General features: G+C 39.7%; 1 protein-coding gene across 2 annotated transcripts in view; it reads right to left on the reverse strand.

The window, feature by feature from the left end:
• pear1 (platelet endothelial aggregation receptor 1) overlaps positions 1 to 17,620 on the reverse strand; it is a 65,185-nt gene that overhangs the window by 10,203 nt on the left and 37,362 nt on the right. Inside the window, exons 3-13 of one of the 2 annotated variants that reach the window (XM_072679509.1) lie at positions 16,821 to 16,922; positions 14,803 to 14,903; positions 14,410 to 14,502; positions 8,744 to 8,868; positions 8,333 to 8,454; positions 7,594 to 7,702; positions 6,745 to 6,881; positions 5,138 to 5,350; positions 2,799 to 2,973; positions 1,943 to 2,063; positions 938 to 1,101 (exon numbers count right to left, since the gene is read on the reverse strand). In XM_072679509.1, the coding sequence (XP_072535610.1) occupies positions 938 to 1,101; positions 1,943 to 2,063; positions 2,799 to 2,973; positions 5,138 to 5,350; positions 6,745 to 6,881; positions 7,594 to 7,702; positions 8,333 to 8,454; positions 8,744 to 8,868; positions 14,410 to 14,502; positions 14,803 to 14,903; positions 16,821 to 16,922 (1,462 nt within the window). Of the gene's footprint in view, positions 1 to 937; positions 1,102 to 1,942; positions 2,064 to 2,798; positions 2,974 to 5,137; positions 5,351 to 6,744; positions 6,882 to 7,593; positions 7,703 to 8,332; positions 8,455 to 8,743; positions 8,869 to 14,409; positions 14,503 to 14,802; positions 14,904 to 16,820; positions 16,923 to 17,620 lie in introns of those variants that run through there. The other variant, XM_072679510.1, reaches the window with a different exon arrangement.

Genomic DNA, 17,620 nt, shown 5'->3' on the forward strand with positions numbered 1-17,620 from the left:
AGCTGAATGATCGCCAGGCATGATGTGCATACAGTAGAAATAGAATTCCACTTAATGATAGCCTTCAGTGAGGTTGAAATGTCACTGTGTGCTTGCATTCAGTAAGTGCTGTTTTCCATGAAAGAAGTGAATTTTGGAGGCCTGGTCAGGGAGTGCTGAACCAGCATGGCTGCATTAATAACAAAGAACAGTTTCGGGCTTGAGTGGGCTAAAGTGCCTCAAGGTCTCTGTTGTTGCAGCATTGAAAACCAAAAACAACCACAGAGCTCCAATGATTTTAATTGTGGAGCTTTGAGGGAAAAGCAATGCAACCATACTGTAAATAAAGGTGCTACAGATCGTCCAGATACTTTTCTATGCCATAGAAGAACCACTTGCAGATCCATAAAGAAGCATGTTTGTAACAGAAGTGTGAGAATGTGAAGAACCTTCTAACGTATGACATTAAGGTTCTTTACCAAATTAAAGTTTATCACATTCACACATTTCTATTACACATACTTCTTTATGGAACCAAAAGTGGTTCTTGTAAGGTAAAGAAGCTTAAGGCATTTGATACCATCTTTATTGTTAAGAGTGCATAACAGAGAAATAAATGTAATGTAATTCATTATATTGTAATGTAATGTAAGAATGTAAACACTGTACATGATATATCCTCAATATGAAGGAAAAACATATAAAATTTAATACACATTCATACAGTGACTCATATGGTAAAATTTTATTTCAGGTAATTTTGGGCCTTCTCTGGTTGTCATCAAATTTTATATCTACATTAGGCAGTTTTTCCTAATGTTGTAAAACAAAAAAGTACATTGGTCCTCTGCATGCACTGGAGAAACCCAGACACAGCAATAAAGCCTAGCCGTGGCTCCTGCAGCTGACAGTAACAGGGTTCTGCTTATTGTAATGTGTAGACTGGTGACAGACTTACAGGGCAGGGCTGGTCACACAGCACTCCTCTCCAGCCTGCTGTACACGTACACGAGCCGTCCGCTGGATCACACTTTGCCCCGTTAGCACACTGGCATGTAGCATTGCAGCCTCGACCCCACGTTCCTTCTGAACATGGAATGGAACAGTCTGGACCCCTCCATCCTTTACATAAACACACAGTCATGTGTAGAGATTAATGCTTAATTGAGAGTAAATATAGTCCTATTAAAGTAGCACGTACACCAACAACAACAAGCAACTCTCTACTTGGCATCCTCACTCCAACTGTGTTATTTGTGTGCAAGAATGAAAGAGACCAAATACTGTATTGATTTTTATCAGGATTCTTTTTTAAATAAATGCTAATGTTAATGCAATAAATCATCCAAAAGAATCCAAGGAGCATTTTTACACAATTAAAATGTTCAATTCATCTTCATTTTCAACTGAACCATATTGTCATTATACTAATACAGGGTTGTACAGAACAATGCAACACTGCTAGGTTAGTTCTCTGGTGCAATATAGGTAGGACAATTGACAGACACATGAAAGGGTGCATAGACAATAAGTGCAACAGGCAATAAATACAAAAAATACACAAATATACAAATATGTACATGTGCTGGGTGAAGGCTGGGTGATTAAGCTGCCAACTAATCTACTATACTAATAGTAAAATGTAATAAATATGTGTGAGCAGTGACCCTGGGGAGTAAAAGGAGTTGGATGCTGTGGTAGACCAGTCTGGGGTTGTACCGCATCACATATGTAAACAAGTGTCATAGACAGGTGAAAACTAGTCTGATAGCTAGCAACTTGATATAAGCTTTGGGGTGGCCTAAATGATCCTATCCTATATAATAGCTATACCCTCATTTACAAAAAATAGTTGTGGGCCTTCAGGGGTTTATTGATATGTATAGGAATATTCTTCACACTATAATCTCCGTTCAGTGATTATTAGATGAAAGGAATCAATAGTAATAAGCTCTTAGCTTACCCTCTTTACAGAAGCAAGTTCCATCTATAGGTGAGCAGGCGATGGCATTTTTGCAGGTACACACAGAGGCGCAATCCTTCCCGTACAAACCCTTCTCACAGTCTTGTTCACAGTGGATTCCCTACACAAAGTAGTAGTGCAGATAGTAGAAATGGAGGGACCAGGCAAATCCAGATCACTGATATAGCTGGATCAAGTAAACCATCTGGAGAAGTGGTCACCAAACCTCCTTCTGGAGATCTGCCTTCCCGCAGGTTTCACTTCCAGCCCTAATCTGACTTCATTCAGCTAATCTAGCACTTCGTAAAGCAAATGGATAATTAGATGGATCAAGTGTGGTTGACTAGGGTTGGAGCTTAACTCCAAAAGTTGGTAGATCTTCAGGAGCAGAGTTGGTCACCACTGATCTAGAGTACATATGTGCATTTAGCTAAGGACATTCCATAGCTTCTCAGTTTCTCAATCTTGCATTCAGAAAAAAATACATCTAATACATTTCCAGAACCTGTAGAGAAGTACTGTCAGTAGAGTAGGACTTTCTGGAGCAGATAAACATGAACCTATTGGCACTATGTCAAACGCCAGGTGTGTGCTAGAGGGGTATAAAGCCCCCCAGCACTAAGCTGTGGAGCAGTGGAACTGTGTACTCTGGAATGATGGTGCTCCATCCAATATTTTTGGGATGAGTTGGGGAGCTGGGGATGAGGTTTGATGGTGATCACCCAGCAGCCTGACCTCGCTAACTCCCTGAATGCAATCAAATCCTTACAGCAATGCTATATATAAGTATGTTTTTGAATATATTTGCTGTGTTTAAGATAAAACAAGGTGTTGGAAATGTTGCATGTCCACTTACTGTGTATCCTGGCGCACACTGACACACGCCGCTGACCATGTCACACACCCCACCGTTCACGCACAGGCAGGGCTCAAGGCAACCATTACCATAGTAACCATGAGCACAGGTTTCATTACAGAAGAGTCCCGCCCAGCCAGGCTGGCATGTGCACTCTCCTTTCAGAGGGTGACAACTGCAACGAAACACACACAACACTAATAATACAACAACTGTATATATGTGTATATGTGTGTGTAATTGTGCATTAAAAGCTTTATAGGACAAGCACAAATAAAAAAAATGTTTGCGAAACAATTCTTGGACAGTCCATCCAGTCCTGTTTCCAGCCGGAGAAGTGTCATGATCTTTTGGGATGTATAAAATTCCACAAGTCAAAGCAGTTTATGACTCAAAGAAATTTACGACGTGTTAAATCCAAAACTGTGCAAACGTCTCAGGCATCAGAGGAAATATTTAAAGCAATTTCTCTGGACAGTAAATGTTGTTTGACAAACACTAAGATTACAGTGAATTCAAACTAACAAATAAAGAGTTTATTGCGTATTATTGATTTCATGTGTGTGGGTGTTAGCTTAAATATTTCTAAAGCTCTTCCCAAGTTAGCCCAGCATTTCTAGATAACATCCAATACATAGTTTATCTAACCTAACCGTAGGTTTCATGTGTTAGCAGTGAGACTCACACAATTAGCTCTAATCTCACTCTTTTTTACGCCACACTTGTTATTTCTAACATATTATCAACAGCCCCTCATTCCCCTGCAACGTCCAACTACAGCTGCTGCTCCAGATTGTACTGATTAAACACAACCTCAGTTTGGACCAACAACAGCAGACTTTCTGGAGGAGAGCACAACCCCCTGCCACTCCGGATTTCACTGATTAAACACACAGTCCATCTGGGGCTGGACCAACCGAATCTCACTTCAAAATAATTGTAAAATTTGGCAGCTCTGCTAAAAAAAAGACATTCTTCTAACCTTCACACCAGTAACTCTGACCTGACCACACTACTGACCACTGTGTTCATGTTTATTTGCATATATTGTAATGCTATACAGTATTTTTATAGGCAAAACTGCTAAATGCTGCTGCTGAGTGAGTTACTTACTGAAGAGTAGTCTAAAAGTCTCACAGCCCTCTCTGTTCACACCTCGCCAAGTTTTGCGGTGAGATTTTTATATCCAACCCACAAAGTATTCTGTAGAGCTCTAATTTTCCCCCTTAAAACCACTCAGGGTCAGAATTGTGTGTGAAGACATTGGTAACTTGACGTAAAGCTGGAGTAGGGGACCCACTTATCTGTACCTACATCATCTTGCAACTCCTAAAGAAACAAAGAAAGGAAAGACAGAAGTAGATAAAGCTTTGAACTACCAGTGCACTGGTGTGGCTTTCCAACTTTTTGTGGTGAAACCTGAGGGAGTAGAAAGGCCAAGGTTGGCCTTTTTCTGCTGGACGGGAAATTATCTGTTATGTCTTGTTTATGAGGGAATTATGTAGCTACTTAATGTATGTACGTAGCTACATTATGTATCAGTATTGGCATAGCAACACGTCATCACTTCCTGTTAGTACTAAATAGGTCAGTTTGTTGATATTTTGTATACTAACCTACCAAAACCGCACTATTAACATTAGTATATAGTATATATCCTATAGTATTGGTGTGTAGTATGCAGTTAGGACAGAACCTGTGTGTGTATGGTGTGTGTATGGTCAATTACCTCTGCATTGTAGTTTTGGCCAAGTTTGGATGGATGGTATTTTGATGGTATCTTATGGTAGTCTATACTGGTCTTATATGGGACATTTTACAAGCGAGCTGATGTAGCATGTCAGCTTATTTGTGTTTATTTATAGATATGAAAAAGATTCCTCAACTTCTACACCTTCAAAGCATTGAAGCATCACCACTGCGTTGCACACTTTTCCACAGCGTTCTCTGTCCTGACTAGACCGGCCCGTGCGTTTATGTGTCCTGAGGGATCGCTTTTGGAAGAAGTTTTTTTTTTTTTAGTTAAATGGTTCTAAAACCTAGCTTACACTTACTGGTTTCCACAAACCCACCTACTCCAGCTATAATGTCACTAATTGTAGGAGCAGAGAAAGACATATGTGACATATGTGACATGTATCAATGCAACATGATTTCGTGTTCATTATTTCTATTGGTCTGTTTTTTCATTGTGCAGCTGATTTTTTGAAGGTTTCGAAGTGACAGCAACAATATAAAACACAGTATAAAATACTTTCATTCATAAATAATGTGCTAAATAAGTGAGGATAACCTCTAAACAGTGTTGATCATGTGTGTTAATCCCCACTAAACCCCACCTGTGAGTGTGCTGGGGGTTGCAGAGGCAGCTGTGTTCACAGTGCATGCCGAAGGCTGCCTCAGCACACATCCTCTGAGAGCACTGTGGACCGCTGAAGCCAGGTTCACACAAACAGCCGCCGTGAATGTGATAGCAGCGTGCGCCATTAGTGCAGTCACACACACCCTTACAGTCCTGACCGTAACTTCCCACGGCACACTCCTCATTACACCTGCGGAGAGAGAGAACGTGTGGATTTAAAAACACATAGTCTACACACATGCATTTATATGCATATACATTTGCATACACTTACATGCATACATCTTTGCATACTTCGCATACATCTTCTGTTCTGTGCTGCATAAAAAAATCTGACCTTTGAATACCTTTACTGGTGTGGCTACAAAGAAAGCCTCTGAACTTAGGGTCAATTCCACAGAGCCAGCAATTGTACTGGAAACACATGTGGCTCTTAAACACACCACAGCAAAGTTCGACAGGGAGGATACACATGAGCCTGATGTTTCCCATCCCTTCTGGCACTGTGTAGAGAGTGAGCAGTGTGTTTTCCTGCTGTTAGATTTCTGAAACACGCTACACTGACAAACCTAATGCATGCATATCTATCTATCTATCTATCTATCTATCTATCTATATGTACCATATGTCCAAATGTTTGTGGACACCCCTTCTAATGAATGCATTCAGTTTTTTTGCACCCATTACTGGCACAGATGTGCAAGAGCACACACGTATACATTTATCTAGTCCCTGTAGAAATGTACTGCCAATAAAATAGGACTTATGCCAGGCGTGGGCTAGATGGGTATAAAGCCCGCTAGCATTGAGCTGTGGAGTAGTGGAACTGTGTTCTCTAGAATGATGGATGGTGCTCCATCTAATACTTTTGGGATGAGTTGGGGAGATGGGGATGATCATTGGGTGGTAATCATTCAACATCCTGACCTCGCTAACGCTCTTGTCGCCGAATGCAATCAAATCCTTACAGCAATGCTCCAAAATCTAATAGAAAGCCTTGTTCAGGGAAAAAGCAAGACAACTCCTGTTTGTCAATCAATCTATCTGTTCAACAGTCTATCTATCAGTTCTGCACCCACCACTGTGCTTCTTGCATTTCACTGTTTGTTTTGATCTCAGTACCCTAGCCCCGCCTCTTCAGCAGTGTTTCCACTTGTGTGTCTTTAGTAGCTCTGTCCCCCCATTATCAATCCCAGGGCGATCTAGTCTAGTCCTCTGTAGAGGTTTCCTGTTTGCTTCAGTGTTCCTTTGTTTGGTCTTGCATCTTCATGTTTGCTTACCTCTCTTGCTTACATCTAACCATGCTAATCTGTGCCATGATTTCAGTGCTTGGTTTTGTTATTTGCTCAGTTTTTTGGTTTTGTGTAAATAAAAGCTTACATCTTGTTTACATTCTGCTTCTCAACCTTCAATGTGTAACACTATATGTGTGCTAGAGAAGGACAGTAAGACCCTTCATTTGGATGCGGTAGAGTGGTACAGCACTGCACCTGAGAAAGACTACATTATTCTTACATCAGATTACAGCCTACATCATCTTAATAAAGCAGCTGCTCACTGTAGTGTGTTTTATAATAAACTTACCTCTCGCCAGTGAAACCAGCAGCACACTGACACTGGCCTGTCTCTGGGTCACAGTGACCTCCATTATGGCACAGACACTCCTTAGCACAGTTCTCGCCAAACCTCCCCTCAGCACAGCGCTCTGTACACACTGTCCCCTAAAAGAGAGACACAGACTACTCAAACACATGCATCTGCTTAATGTAAAATGTTAATCCATCAAAACAAGAATCAGCAGACATCTAGGGTTCTAATAGTTCGATAGTATTCTAAGAGGTTCCATATGAATATATTATATCACAATTGTTGTTAAATGTAAACCAAACCAAAAGACAATTTGATTAACACCTGTAACTACTTCCCTTTGGTCTGAACCAGTTAAAGAGTTTGTAAATCTGATACACATTGTACACTAAAATACATCACAACAAACCATGTGATATCGTTCACTCCACTTATTGGTCAGACCTGTCTGGGAAGGGAGCAAGAGAGTAAATATAGGAAGAATGTTCTGTGTTCTGGACTACTTTATATTTCTGTGTAGTTTAACATGGAGCAACAGTAGAAATGGCATTTGACCATAGCTGTTGCAATTATCTGGGCAACGTACCCGGTTAACACCAGGCTACAGAAGCCGTTTAGCTCCAACTTTCTTATAGTTGGGTCGGTTTGAGGTCCAATCACTTCAGAGACCGAGAGGGGTCTCAGTGCAGTTGTTTTGGTCCACATCTGAGCGTAATTGCTGTATTTACACCGGCCAAAGCAAATCCCACCAAGCATGTAAACTAACCAGAGTCTGATTTAGGTGGACTAAAAAGTGCAGATGCAAAAAAAGGCCCTAAATCTATTTTGTGAAATACAGACTCCTACCGTCCACCCAGGGGGGCAAAGACACACTCCTTTGCCCTGGCAGATGCCTCCATTCTGGCATGAGCAGCGAGGTGGGCATCGGCGAGACTTCAAACATGGTTCATCACATCTGATGAGAACATAGAGATATGAATATGCACAGTTTCTTTGCTGCTATACATGAAAGCTAAAATTATAACTCATTGTTCCACATACTAGCCACATTATTAGAAATGATGTGTTCTTTTTACTGTTGCAATATTTATCACAATATGTTTGTCTTCATCAGCGATCAGTTTCTGACCATATACTAGCACTCGACTGGATACTTGTGGCTGACAAACAAACAAAAAATCTACATTTGACTGACAAAGTAATCTTTACACTGGACTAAACACATTACTGTGGAAAAACGATGTCAGTGATCACTACTGTGCTGAAAATAGGCCATCACCTAAAAAATACCTGGTCCTGGGGTTAGGAAATGACCAATGATCAATGCAGTATAAAATGTAGAGTGGCTGACAAACTGTACAGGCAGACTACAGTCTGTATCTGTACACCTATATAGTGGCTAAGACAAGTAGACCTCATAAAGTAGTCAGTAAGTGTTAATACAACATAGCCTAGATGTAATAAAGTAAATGCGAAAACTGCCACTTGTTTGGTATATACAAAAAAAAAGACATTGCGCATTTTTGTAATCAAACATTCCTTATTTCATGGCAAAACAAGCTCATAAAATAAAGTAACTGCTTACAGTGTCCCAGTAACTCTCTCTCTGCACACACACTCTCCAGTTGTTGTATTGCAGGAGCCGCCTGTTCCACACTGGCAATGCTGCTGACAGCCCTGCCCAAAGAACCCCTTAGGACATGGGTCCTAGTAAATAAAACATTGTGTTAGTGTGTTGCACACTACTGTATGAGACAAATACGTACATGTACGTGCATGTAGGAAATAAACAGCAGAGGTCATTTAAAATACATAAACCAAATGGGATATATACAGTGTGTGCTATCAGTAGATGCTATCAGTCACAGAAGCACAGCTTTTTACAATTAATAGACTTATTTATTTCCATCAAAAACATCATCCTTACAAATCTCTCTTTCATTTCCTAGTGAGTTTTGTGTGCATATGTGTGTGTATATCCACCCAGAAGAGCTACCTGGCAGTGGGTGCCTGTGTATCCGGGAGAGCAAAGGCATGAGCCAGAGACAACATCACACTGGCCTCCATTCTGGCACTGGCACAGCTTACTGCAGTCTGGACCCCAGTGAAGAGCACCACATGCTGAAAACATATTTTTTTTTTATTTCAGGTGTGAGAAATCATGTCAAATCTTGCTAAGATTTGCCACAAGCCTCCTAACCCCTTTGTCTCTCCACTCCCTGCTGCACCCTCCAGTGTGATGCTGTCCTGCTCCTGCTGTCCTGCAGTGTGATGACTGTTTAACCTGCATGAACATGAACTCATGCTGTCACATTAGCCACAGCTCCTCATTATCACACTATTTCTGTCCAGGTATTCTTGTTGTTCTGTTATTTGTTGTGCTATCCAGTGTCAACCACAGGAGGGTGGGTTCCTATTTTGAGTCTCAGTTCCTCTGAAGGTTTCTTCCTCCCGACCTGAGGGAGTTTTTCTTTGCACTGTCGCCACTGGCTCGGACCAGGATTTCTGTAAAGCTGTGAAAAGGGCTACAGAAATACCTTTCTCTCGTCTTATCAACCACTGTGATTGTGTATTTTTGTGATATTGTTATTTATTTAACACATTCAAGACCCTCTCTGATCATATGAAAACTTTGGCTCTACATGAGTCAGACAAAATTCAGATTTCTTTGCAAAAATATGACAGCTGTACTGTTTACTGCTCATAACATAACATAACATTACTGTACCTCAAGAAAATGCCAATATTTTCTGAAATCTGGCAAGTAAAAATGAACAAAAAAGAAGGTGTGTGGCATATTTGAAAAAGTCTTAAAAAGAAGGATGTTTTTAATTAATATTCAACACACTGCATTGCACTAACTCCAATTAACCAGGACTGATTTTGTTCTCTTTGTAACAAAACATGAAGGCAGTCAGTGATGAAATCAACACTATGCTCAGAAAAGCATAAAACATGACACAATGTAGTGTAATTTATCATTTCATTGCTCAGCTCTATTATGTGCACTAAATAACACAATTGTTAAGAATGAATTTCTTGAATGTCGTGTATCTGATACATTACAGTATGCTTTTTTGCATGATAACGATCATATTATGAGTTCATATTGACAGATCCTGTCACATCAACTGCATTTATGAGGAGTGAACTAGGACCACTTCACAATATCCCAAACCATGCACTACACTCTCAATATGGAGGACTCTTGCCGGCTGATGCAACATGGAATTGCTGACATACTGAAGACGGTCCCCTCAATATCTCTGCACTCCTTCGTATCATGTTACATGCTTGAGTCCAGATTAACCAAAGAATTTGCATGGAGCTAACAAGATGAATGAGCTCAAAATGGGAAATTTTACAGTGGAGTTCAGATGATGCTCAAGGTGAAGTAAAAACAGCTTTCACACAGAGCTTAGATTTCAATGAAGTGCAAACTGAGACATTCAACATGAGACGCCAAGATAGGAGTATCCATCACACAACACACACACACACACATTTCCTAACATCTTATCAGCAGCACCACTCATGAGCACACTCAAAATCATCCATACGCCCACAATGCCATTTTTGTCTGTTTGTTTTTTTGCCAGTGGAAAATGACAGATGCTTTTTTACGTTTATGTCATCTTGTTAAATGAATGTACATCATACAAGTTTTTTTTCCTATAAAATTACCAAGCCGGATACATTTTCTTCTGGCGGTAACCATTATTTCCTGCTATACTGTAAATGCAGCATAAGTCAAGTTGTGTAGTGAAGCTCCCCAAATAAAGATGCTGGGAAATATGAGTCTGGATTAAGATCTGTATCACAATAAGTCCACTATATCTCAGAGAGAAGATTAATCAGCTGTTTGAAACAAAAGTGGACTGCTACTCTTGGCAGAAGAGCTTTCAGTCAAACAAACCAGTTGTATTTGATTAGCATTCTGGCTAACTTAACAAACCTGTGTTTATGAATGAATAAGAAGTCATTCAGCTGAATAAGCTACATTTCACATTCTAGTGTATGAGACATATGTCTGAAAGCCTACATATGTAACTGCGATGCAATATATTTATATATATATATATATATATATATATATATATATATATATATATATATATATATATATAAAGTCAGACACACCTGGTTGAATATAAATATATATATTTACACACACACACACACACATATATATATATATATATATATAATTTTATTTTATTTTATTTTTTTGTTTTGTTTTGTTTTGTTTTGTACACAGTATACAAAACAATTACTGGAAAGCTAATGAAAGATCTCAAAAGTATGCCATAACGTGATTGCTCAGTGGTGAATGTGCTGGGTTCTTGATCACAGGGATGCAGATTTCATACCCAAGTCTAAGTTTGCTAAGCTGTCACTTTTGGGTGCTAAGACAAGGTGCTCAACATTCTCAGTTCTAGCTTTTTCACCCTAGTTGTCTAAGATGGGATATGTAAAGAACACGTCAGGCTTAGCTCAGGTATGGAAATCTTTACCCAGAGTAGAGATTTGGACTTCTGAAGCCTGGCTACAAAAATACGCTCTGATAGTTAAAAACGGCTGTGACTGAAAGTTCCACGTCCACATGTCAAACTCTAGTAGCTGGAGTTCAGTGTTGGCTCTCAGTGCGAACCCTGGAGTGACCTGGAGGGAGTCTGTTCCCAGAGACAGACGTCAACAAGCAAGAAAAGGCCAGCAACTTGAGGTTTTTGGGTTCAAAGTCTTTAGAGGACACTGCCTTGTCAAATCACTGAGAACATGCTTTATTACATATATTATAAGCGTATGCTTAAAGCATGACATGTTCCTGAATCCGATTTTTTCTGGGTAAAAGCTCCTTCTACAAAAACGTTGTGATTATAAACACAGTGGCATGTGAAGATGAGCAGCTTTTTAACAAGACAAAGAAGATCCTTGTTTATCATTGGTGTCCTCTTATCCTCAGTCCCTCTCTCTATCTCTCAGTGATATTTATATCTGATGAAGAGACTTCACTTGAAGAAGGACATGCTCTCTGACCTGTGGATCTTCACAGAGACTTAATGAGCACTTATAAGTAAGCTGGCAGATTTCCACTGAATGTAAAATGTGATTTTGCGACATGGGAAAATTCCTCACTTCCCCCAAGAGAAAATTCAGAGTCATGGTGAAGGTCTGAACTGTAAGCCCCATCCCCCTTCCTCACAAACCATAGTATGAGGACCATTCAGTCAAGCTTTGAGTCTTTTATAGCCAGAGCTTGAAATGTAAGAAAAAATAACTGGAACAGAGGATTTAAGCAACACTAAAACTTCAACATCATTCAAAATCTCTCCTTACATGTTTATTCCCATCTGTAGGTTAGGACCCCCTGCATCACATCAGAGGTGGCCTGTCTATGACTCCTGGCTATGGAGGGCTAAGGAATTGATGGGATTTTTGACAAGCCGGTTAGACAGTTAGACAGTTGTGCTACGCTTGAGCTGTGAAACCATGTACATATCTGTGTCTGAGTCTGAATATGAACAGAAAAGTAAGTTTACTCAGAACTGTGTAATTTTACAGCTCTAGAGTGGCATAACGTTCTAACGTCATGTGATGAGGGAGTTTGAACTGCAGATGGGAAAAAATAGTGCTAAAAAGACTTAAGCTGCTGCAGCTCATTTATCAAAGCACTATAAACAGTACTCACCCCATTTAATAATTTCCCCTTTTATTGCTTTTATAAATGAAATCATGGTCAATGTGCAAGAAGGAGACTAGTGAGGCCTCCTCCTTGCACAGTCACTCAGTTTGTAAGGACATCCTGATCTAGGAAGATGTGCAATATTCCTTCCATTTCTTAATGATGGATTTAACTGAACTCCATTGGATGTTTAATGACTTTGTATTGTATACTTATACTCTTCAGTAGCCATTTCTCAAAGTTGAATGGATGTGTTCTTTTGTCTTCATGGTTTATTTGTAGTCAGGAATACTAATTAACCCTGTTATTACACACTAATGTACATTACCCAGTAACTACAGGGACTTCTGTACAAACTAGTGGGGCTGTTCTTTGGTAACAGAGGTTTGTAATAAGACTTTTGGCCCGTCTGCAGGCCCTAGGCTGTTTAAGGGGTTAACCAGTGACTGTTTAAGGAGATCCAGACAGGTGTCTTTATACTACAATTACTCAAGACACATTCGCTACACTCAGGTGATCCCCATTCCACTAGTTGTCAGTACACTGGCACCAACAGCCTGGACCTATGTTGAATTAGGTCACTTTAAGGGAGGTGAATATTTATGCAGTCATTTATTGAACAGTATATATATTTTTCTGCTTTGTAGAAATCTGTTTGTACTTTTACATTTCTTTGTAAATTCTTGTAAAAAAGGTAAACTATTTTGACCATGATTCCATCTGTTAAAGGAATTAATGGGAAAGCATCCAAGGGGGTGAATACTTTTTATAGGTACCGTATGTACTGTGCCTCCTCTGTAGGTGCATGTGTGCTTTGCCCTAGTCAAATATGCTGGTTTAAACACCTGATGATACACTGGTGATGGAACTAAGGGATTGAAAGGAACAGAATCACCAAATATCTATACTAAATGTTTAACCCCTCTGTTTATCTACCTGCAGTGCTAGCCCTGATTATATTACACTTATATCCTTGTGTATAACATTACTCAAAAGGTGGGACAGCAGTTTTTTTCTATTTTTGCTTCCCTCCCCCACCTTCTAAAATCGAGTCCTGGCTGCACCAGAGCTGACTATCACTTCACTGCACACAAGAAAATGACATTAGCTCTTCCCTTCACATACTGCAATGAGACAGCCGACCTCTGAGTCCTTCATTTAGTATCTTTTTCAGAAATGAAATGTTTACACTCAGTCCAAGTCAGTTAATAGCAGTTTGACAGAGCTTCACTGTAGCTTTTCTGCTTAGCGGCACTGCAAATTATGCTTCTTTGCATTCCCGTCACGCTTTTGGATTCAGCTCTGTTTGAATAACAGCTGCCAAAGCACTAGGTAATGGTTTGAATGTGGAGCTGTGTTGTGTTTGTTAGAGCAGGGAAAGAAAATGCGTTTAAAACCTTGACTTCTCCTCTTTCCCACCACTCTCTCAACGCACAGGCATTCAGGAAGTGTCATATCTCATTCTGCCAATGTGATCTAATGACAGGGCTGAGAAGCCCAGCCAATCAGAGAACGGGTCCCTTTTGAGGAGCCAATCAAATCCTGAGGTCTCTGCACAGTGCAGGAGGCCAGAGTTTCCATTTCATCTGTGCGTAATCCCTCCACAAGGCAATGCACTCAACCACCAGCCCCACAGTCCCTCAGCCCCTCAGTCTGGAGAACATTGCAGTGTGAATCCAGATATCTGATCCAAAGCGCTGTGTTGCATAAGTTCTGAATAACCTCCATATCACTGCCTAGTGGTTCCAGTTTGGTTAAAACTCTTTTAAGACAGATATTTATTATCTAAATCAGTGTCATAAGAAGTTAATATCAGCTGACTTGTGTCTAAGTGGTGGTACAGAGAATAGAGGAGAGCGAACACGTGTAAAAACACGAGCTGTAACACCAACACAGCAGCGTGAAGAACGGCGCCAGTGCACTGTCTGGTGAGAATGCCGCCGTATGTGTATGAGTGTGTGCTAGGACTGAAAACTTACCACTGGAGCAGTCGTCTCCTCGCCAGCCGCCCTCACACTGACAGCGATCTGGGGCGACACAACGACCGTGGACACACTCTTTGGTGCAGCGAGCTAGAATACATCATATCACATACAGAAGTGATACATCAAACTATCCCATTTTTTAAATTCACATGATCAAAATGCCTCAAATGTTTCCAAAAATAGATTATTACATCAGCATAACTGCGTTTTCTGGCAGTAATTGTAATGATGTTGTCTTTTTTATGCAAGTTGAAATGAAGCACTTATTAAATCAACTGTAACTCAGTGCAGCACTGTTTTCAGGGGCTGGGGAGGTTATTCTAACTGTTTCACAAAATGTCAATGACTTTACAGGCTGTTCCATGGCTGATTTACTGTATTACTTACGGACACAACTGTTCCTGCTCTCATAGAACCCCGGGCAGCACTGATACCTTCTGCGATAGTCCATCTTCACTGACTGCCGATAAGCTGTTTTATATGTGATCCTGAGGAGACAGAGAGCATGAGACATGAGATAGCAAGTAAGAAAGAAAGAAATGAGAGACTAGAAAAGAAAGTGACAAAATGAGCCATAAGAGAGAATAAGAAAGAAAGAAAGAAAGAAAATGAGATAATGAGAGAAGAGAGAGGAGAGTGAGAGAAAGAAAAAGGGAAATAAAGAATAAAAAAGAGAGAGAAGGAGAAGACAGAGAAAGTAGGAGTAGGAGGATGTAAGAGAAAAAAAAATACAGAATATGACAGAGAGAAGAGAGAGTGAGAGAAAAAAGAGAAATAAATTAAACAAATAAAAAGGGAAAAAGAAAGAAAAAGAAACAGACTAAAAACAGAAACAGAAAAAAGAAAGAGTAAGAGAAAGTAAGAAAATAAGAAAGAAAACAATTAGACAGAAGAACGAGAGAAAGAGAAAGAAAAAAGAAAGAAAGATATACAGAAAAATTAGACAGAGAGAGAGTGAGAGAAAAAAAGGGAAATAAATTAAACAAATAAAAAGGGAAAAAGAAAGAAAAAGAAACAGAATAAAAAACAGAAACAGAAAAACAGAAAAAAGAAAGAGTGAGAAAAGAATGAAAAAAGAAAGAGTGAGAAAAGAATGAAGAAAGAAATAAAGAAAAAACGAGACAGCGACGGAGAAGAAAAAAGAAAAAAAAGAAATACAGAATATGACAGAGAGAAGAGAGTGAGAGAAAAAAGAGAAATAAATTAAACAAATAAAAAGGGAAAAAGAAAGAAAAAGAAACAGACTAAAAACAGAAACAGAAAAAAGAAAGAGTGAGAGAAAAAAGAGAAACTAAGAAAGAAAAAAATTAGACAGAAGAAGAATGAGAGAAAGAGAAAGAGAGAAAAAATGGGAAGGAAATAAAGAAATAAAAAGAAAGAAAGAGGATAAAAAGAATAACCGAATAAACGAGACAGAGAGAGAAGAAAGAGAGTGAGAGAGAAAAAAACGAAAGAAAGAAAGAAAGAAAGAAAAAAGAAAGAAAGAAAACACAATGGATGAAAGAAAAAAAGGAAAAAGAAAGAAAAAATTAGAGCATAGAAAAAAGTGACAGAAAGAAAGAAAATGAGAGAGATAGTGAACAAAAAGAAGAAATTGAGAGAATGAGAAAGAAAGAAAAGACGAAGAAAAGAAAGAGGAAGAAAAAGAGAGATGATGGAGTGCTGGCTGGAAAAAGACAACAGAAGCATGTGATGGAGAGTAAGAGAGAGAGAGAGAGAGAGAGAGAGTTAGATGCTCTATACTCAAGGGCACATAAAGAAGAAATGTCAGTGTAGAAAAAGAATGATCAAAAGTCAAGAGAAAGCTCTTCATCTCAGCCGGGTTCCTTCATCACCAGGGAGCAGTTAGTGAAGCTCTTCTACTGTAATCGACTCCAAAATAAACAGCATATTCATACAGCCTCATTTCATTTGTAAATGTGTTCCAAAAACGGCTGGCCTGATTGTTTGGATGAAGTTAGTTTGGCACAAACGTTAGGGAGGGACCCGAGGGCACTGTTATGAGAGAGGCTGGAAAAATGCTGTGTTCTAAAGGCCACCGTTACTGAAATATAGCATAACAAATATGCAGTCCCAGTTCAGGTGGTCCAGAAATGGACGTATGGTTGGACAGAATGTAGATTTATCCAGTCTCACTGTGGAGCACCTGCGTGGGCAATGGCTGTGTACCATGACATTTAACTCTTACCTCAGATTGCTTTGGGACTGCACAAAATCAATCAATCAAATCAATGCAAATCATTAGCATATTACCAGCCTTCACAATACTGATAACGCAGAAGTCTGTAGTGTGCGAAAGGGCGCTCTCACATCCAGACCCAAGCCCAGATCCTCAAAATCAGCTGGAAAAATCAAAGCATTTACATGATGCATATCAACATCAGCAGGGTTTGGGTTTGTCTCACCTGTGTCGAGTGCATGTGTTGGATCTCCAGGGTTCAGAGCAGGGCTCCTTATAGGCCTGATCAAACGGCTGAGCATACGACTCCTTCACTGACGTGGTAAAACTGCAGAAAGTGCAAACCAGTTACTCAGTCTGACAAACGCCTACAGGGTAAAGCCCTAAAGATTCAGTAGTAGTAGTAACTACAGAATGAAGGTTAATGAAGTTGGCTTGAGAAAGCAGCGAATAAAAAGATACAAATAATATAACAAATGTAAATAAGAAATGTAGCAGGTGGTTGATAGGTGGTTGCTATGTATCAAGGCTGATTGCTGTGGTGATAAATGTTGGGATTTTACTTGACCACACCAAGAGCGAGGTGTAAACACCCCAGGGTGCACTGTGATCAGATTACAACTGGATCACTCAAACCACATTCAGAGGTGGTCAGAGATGGATCTCTTCCACATTTAACACAAGTGTAAACAGAACGTCCAGAATGTCCGGATACAGTCAGGCAAATGGGGGAAAAAAACATTAATATGAGTAATTATTTCTTGGCTTTCTTGGCTGGATCTTGGCATCTCTCCTTCTCTCTTTCTGTATCTTTCACTCTCTCTTTCTTTACCAGTAGATGATAGAAGTATTACATATTTGGTTCCCTTGCAGATTAAATAGTTCTTGGCATTTTCTTATAGAGCCACCACGTTGTGGAACCCCCGCAGTCCCTCTAAACTGTTCACGGTCTCCCAGAGATGGGCCACCTTGGTGAGAAACAATTGTTTTTTCAGGAAGGAAAATGGAAATTAAGTGCTAAGTTTG

The sequence above is a fragment of the Salminus brasiliensis genome, chromosome 5, assembly GCF_030463535.1.
Source record: "Salminus brasiliensis chromosome 5, fSalBra1.hap2, whole genome shotgun sequence".
Classification (NCBI taxonomy): Eukaryota; Metazoa; Chordata; class Actinopteri; order Characiformes; family Bryconidae; genus Salminus; species Salminus brasiliensis.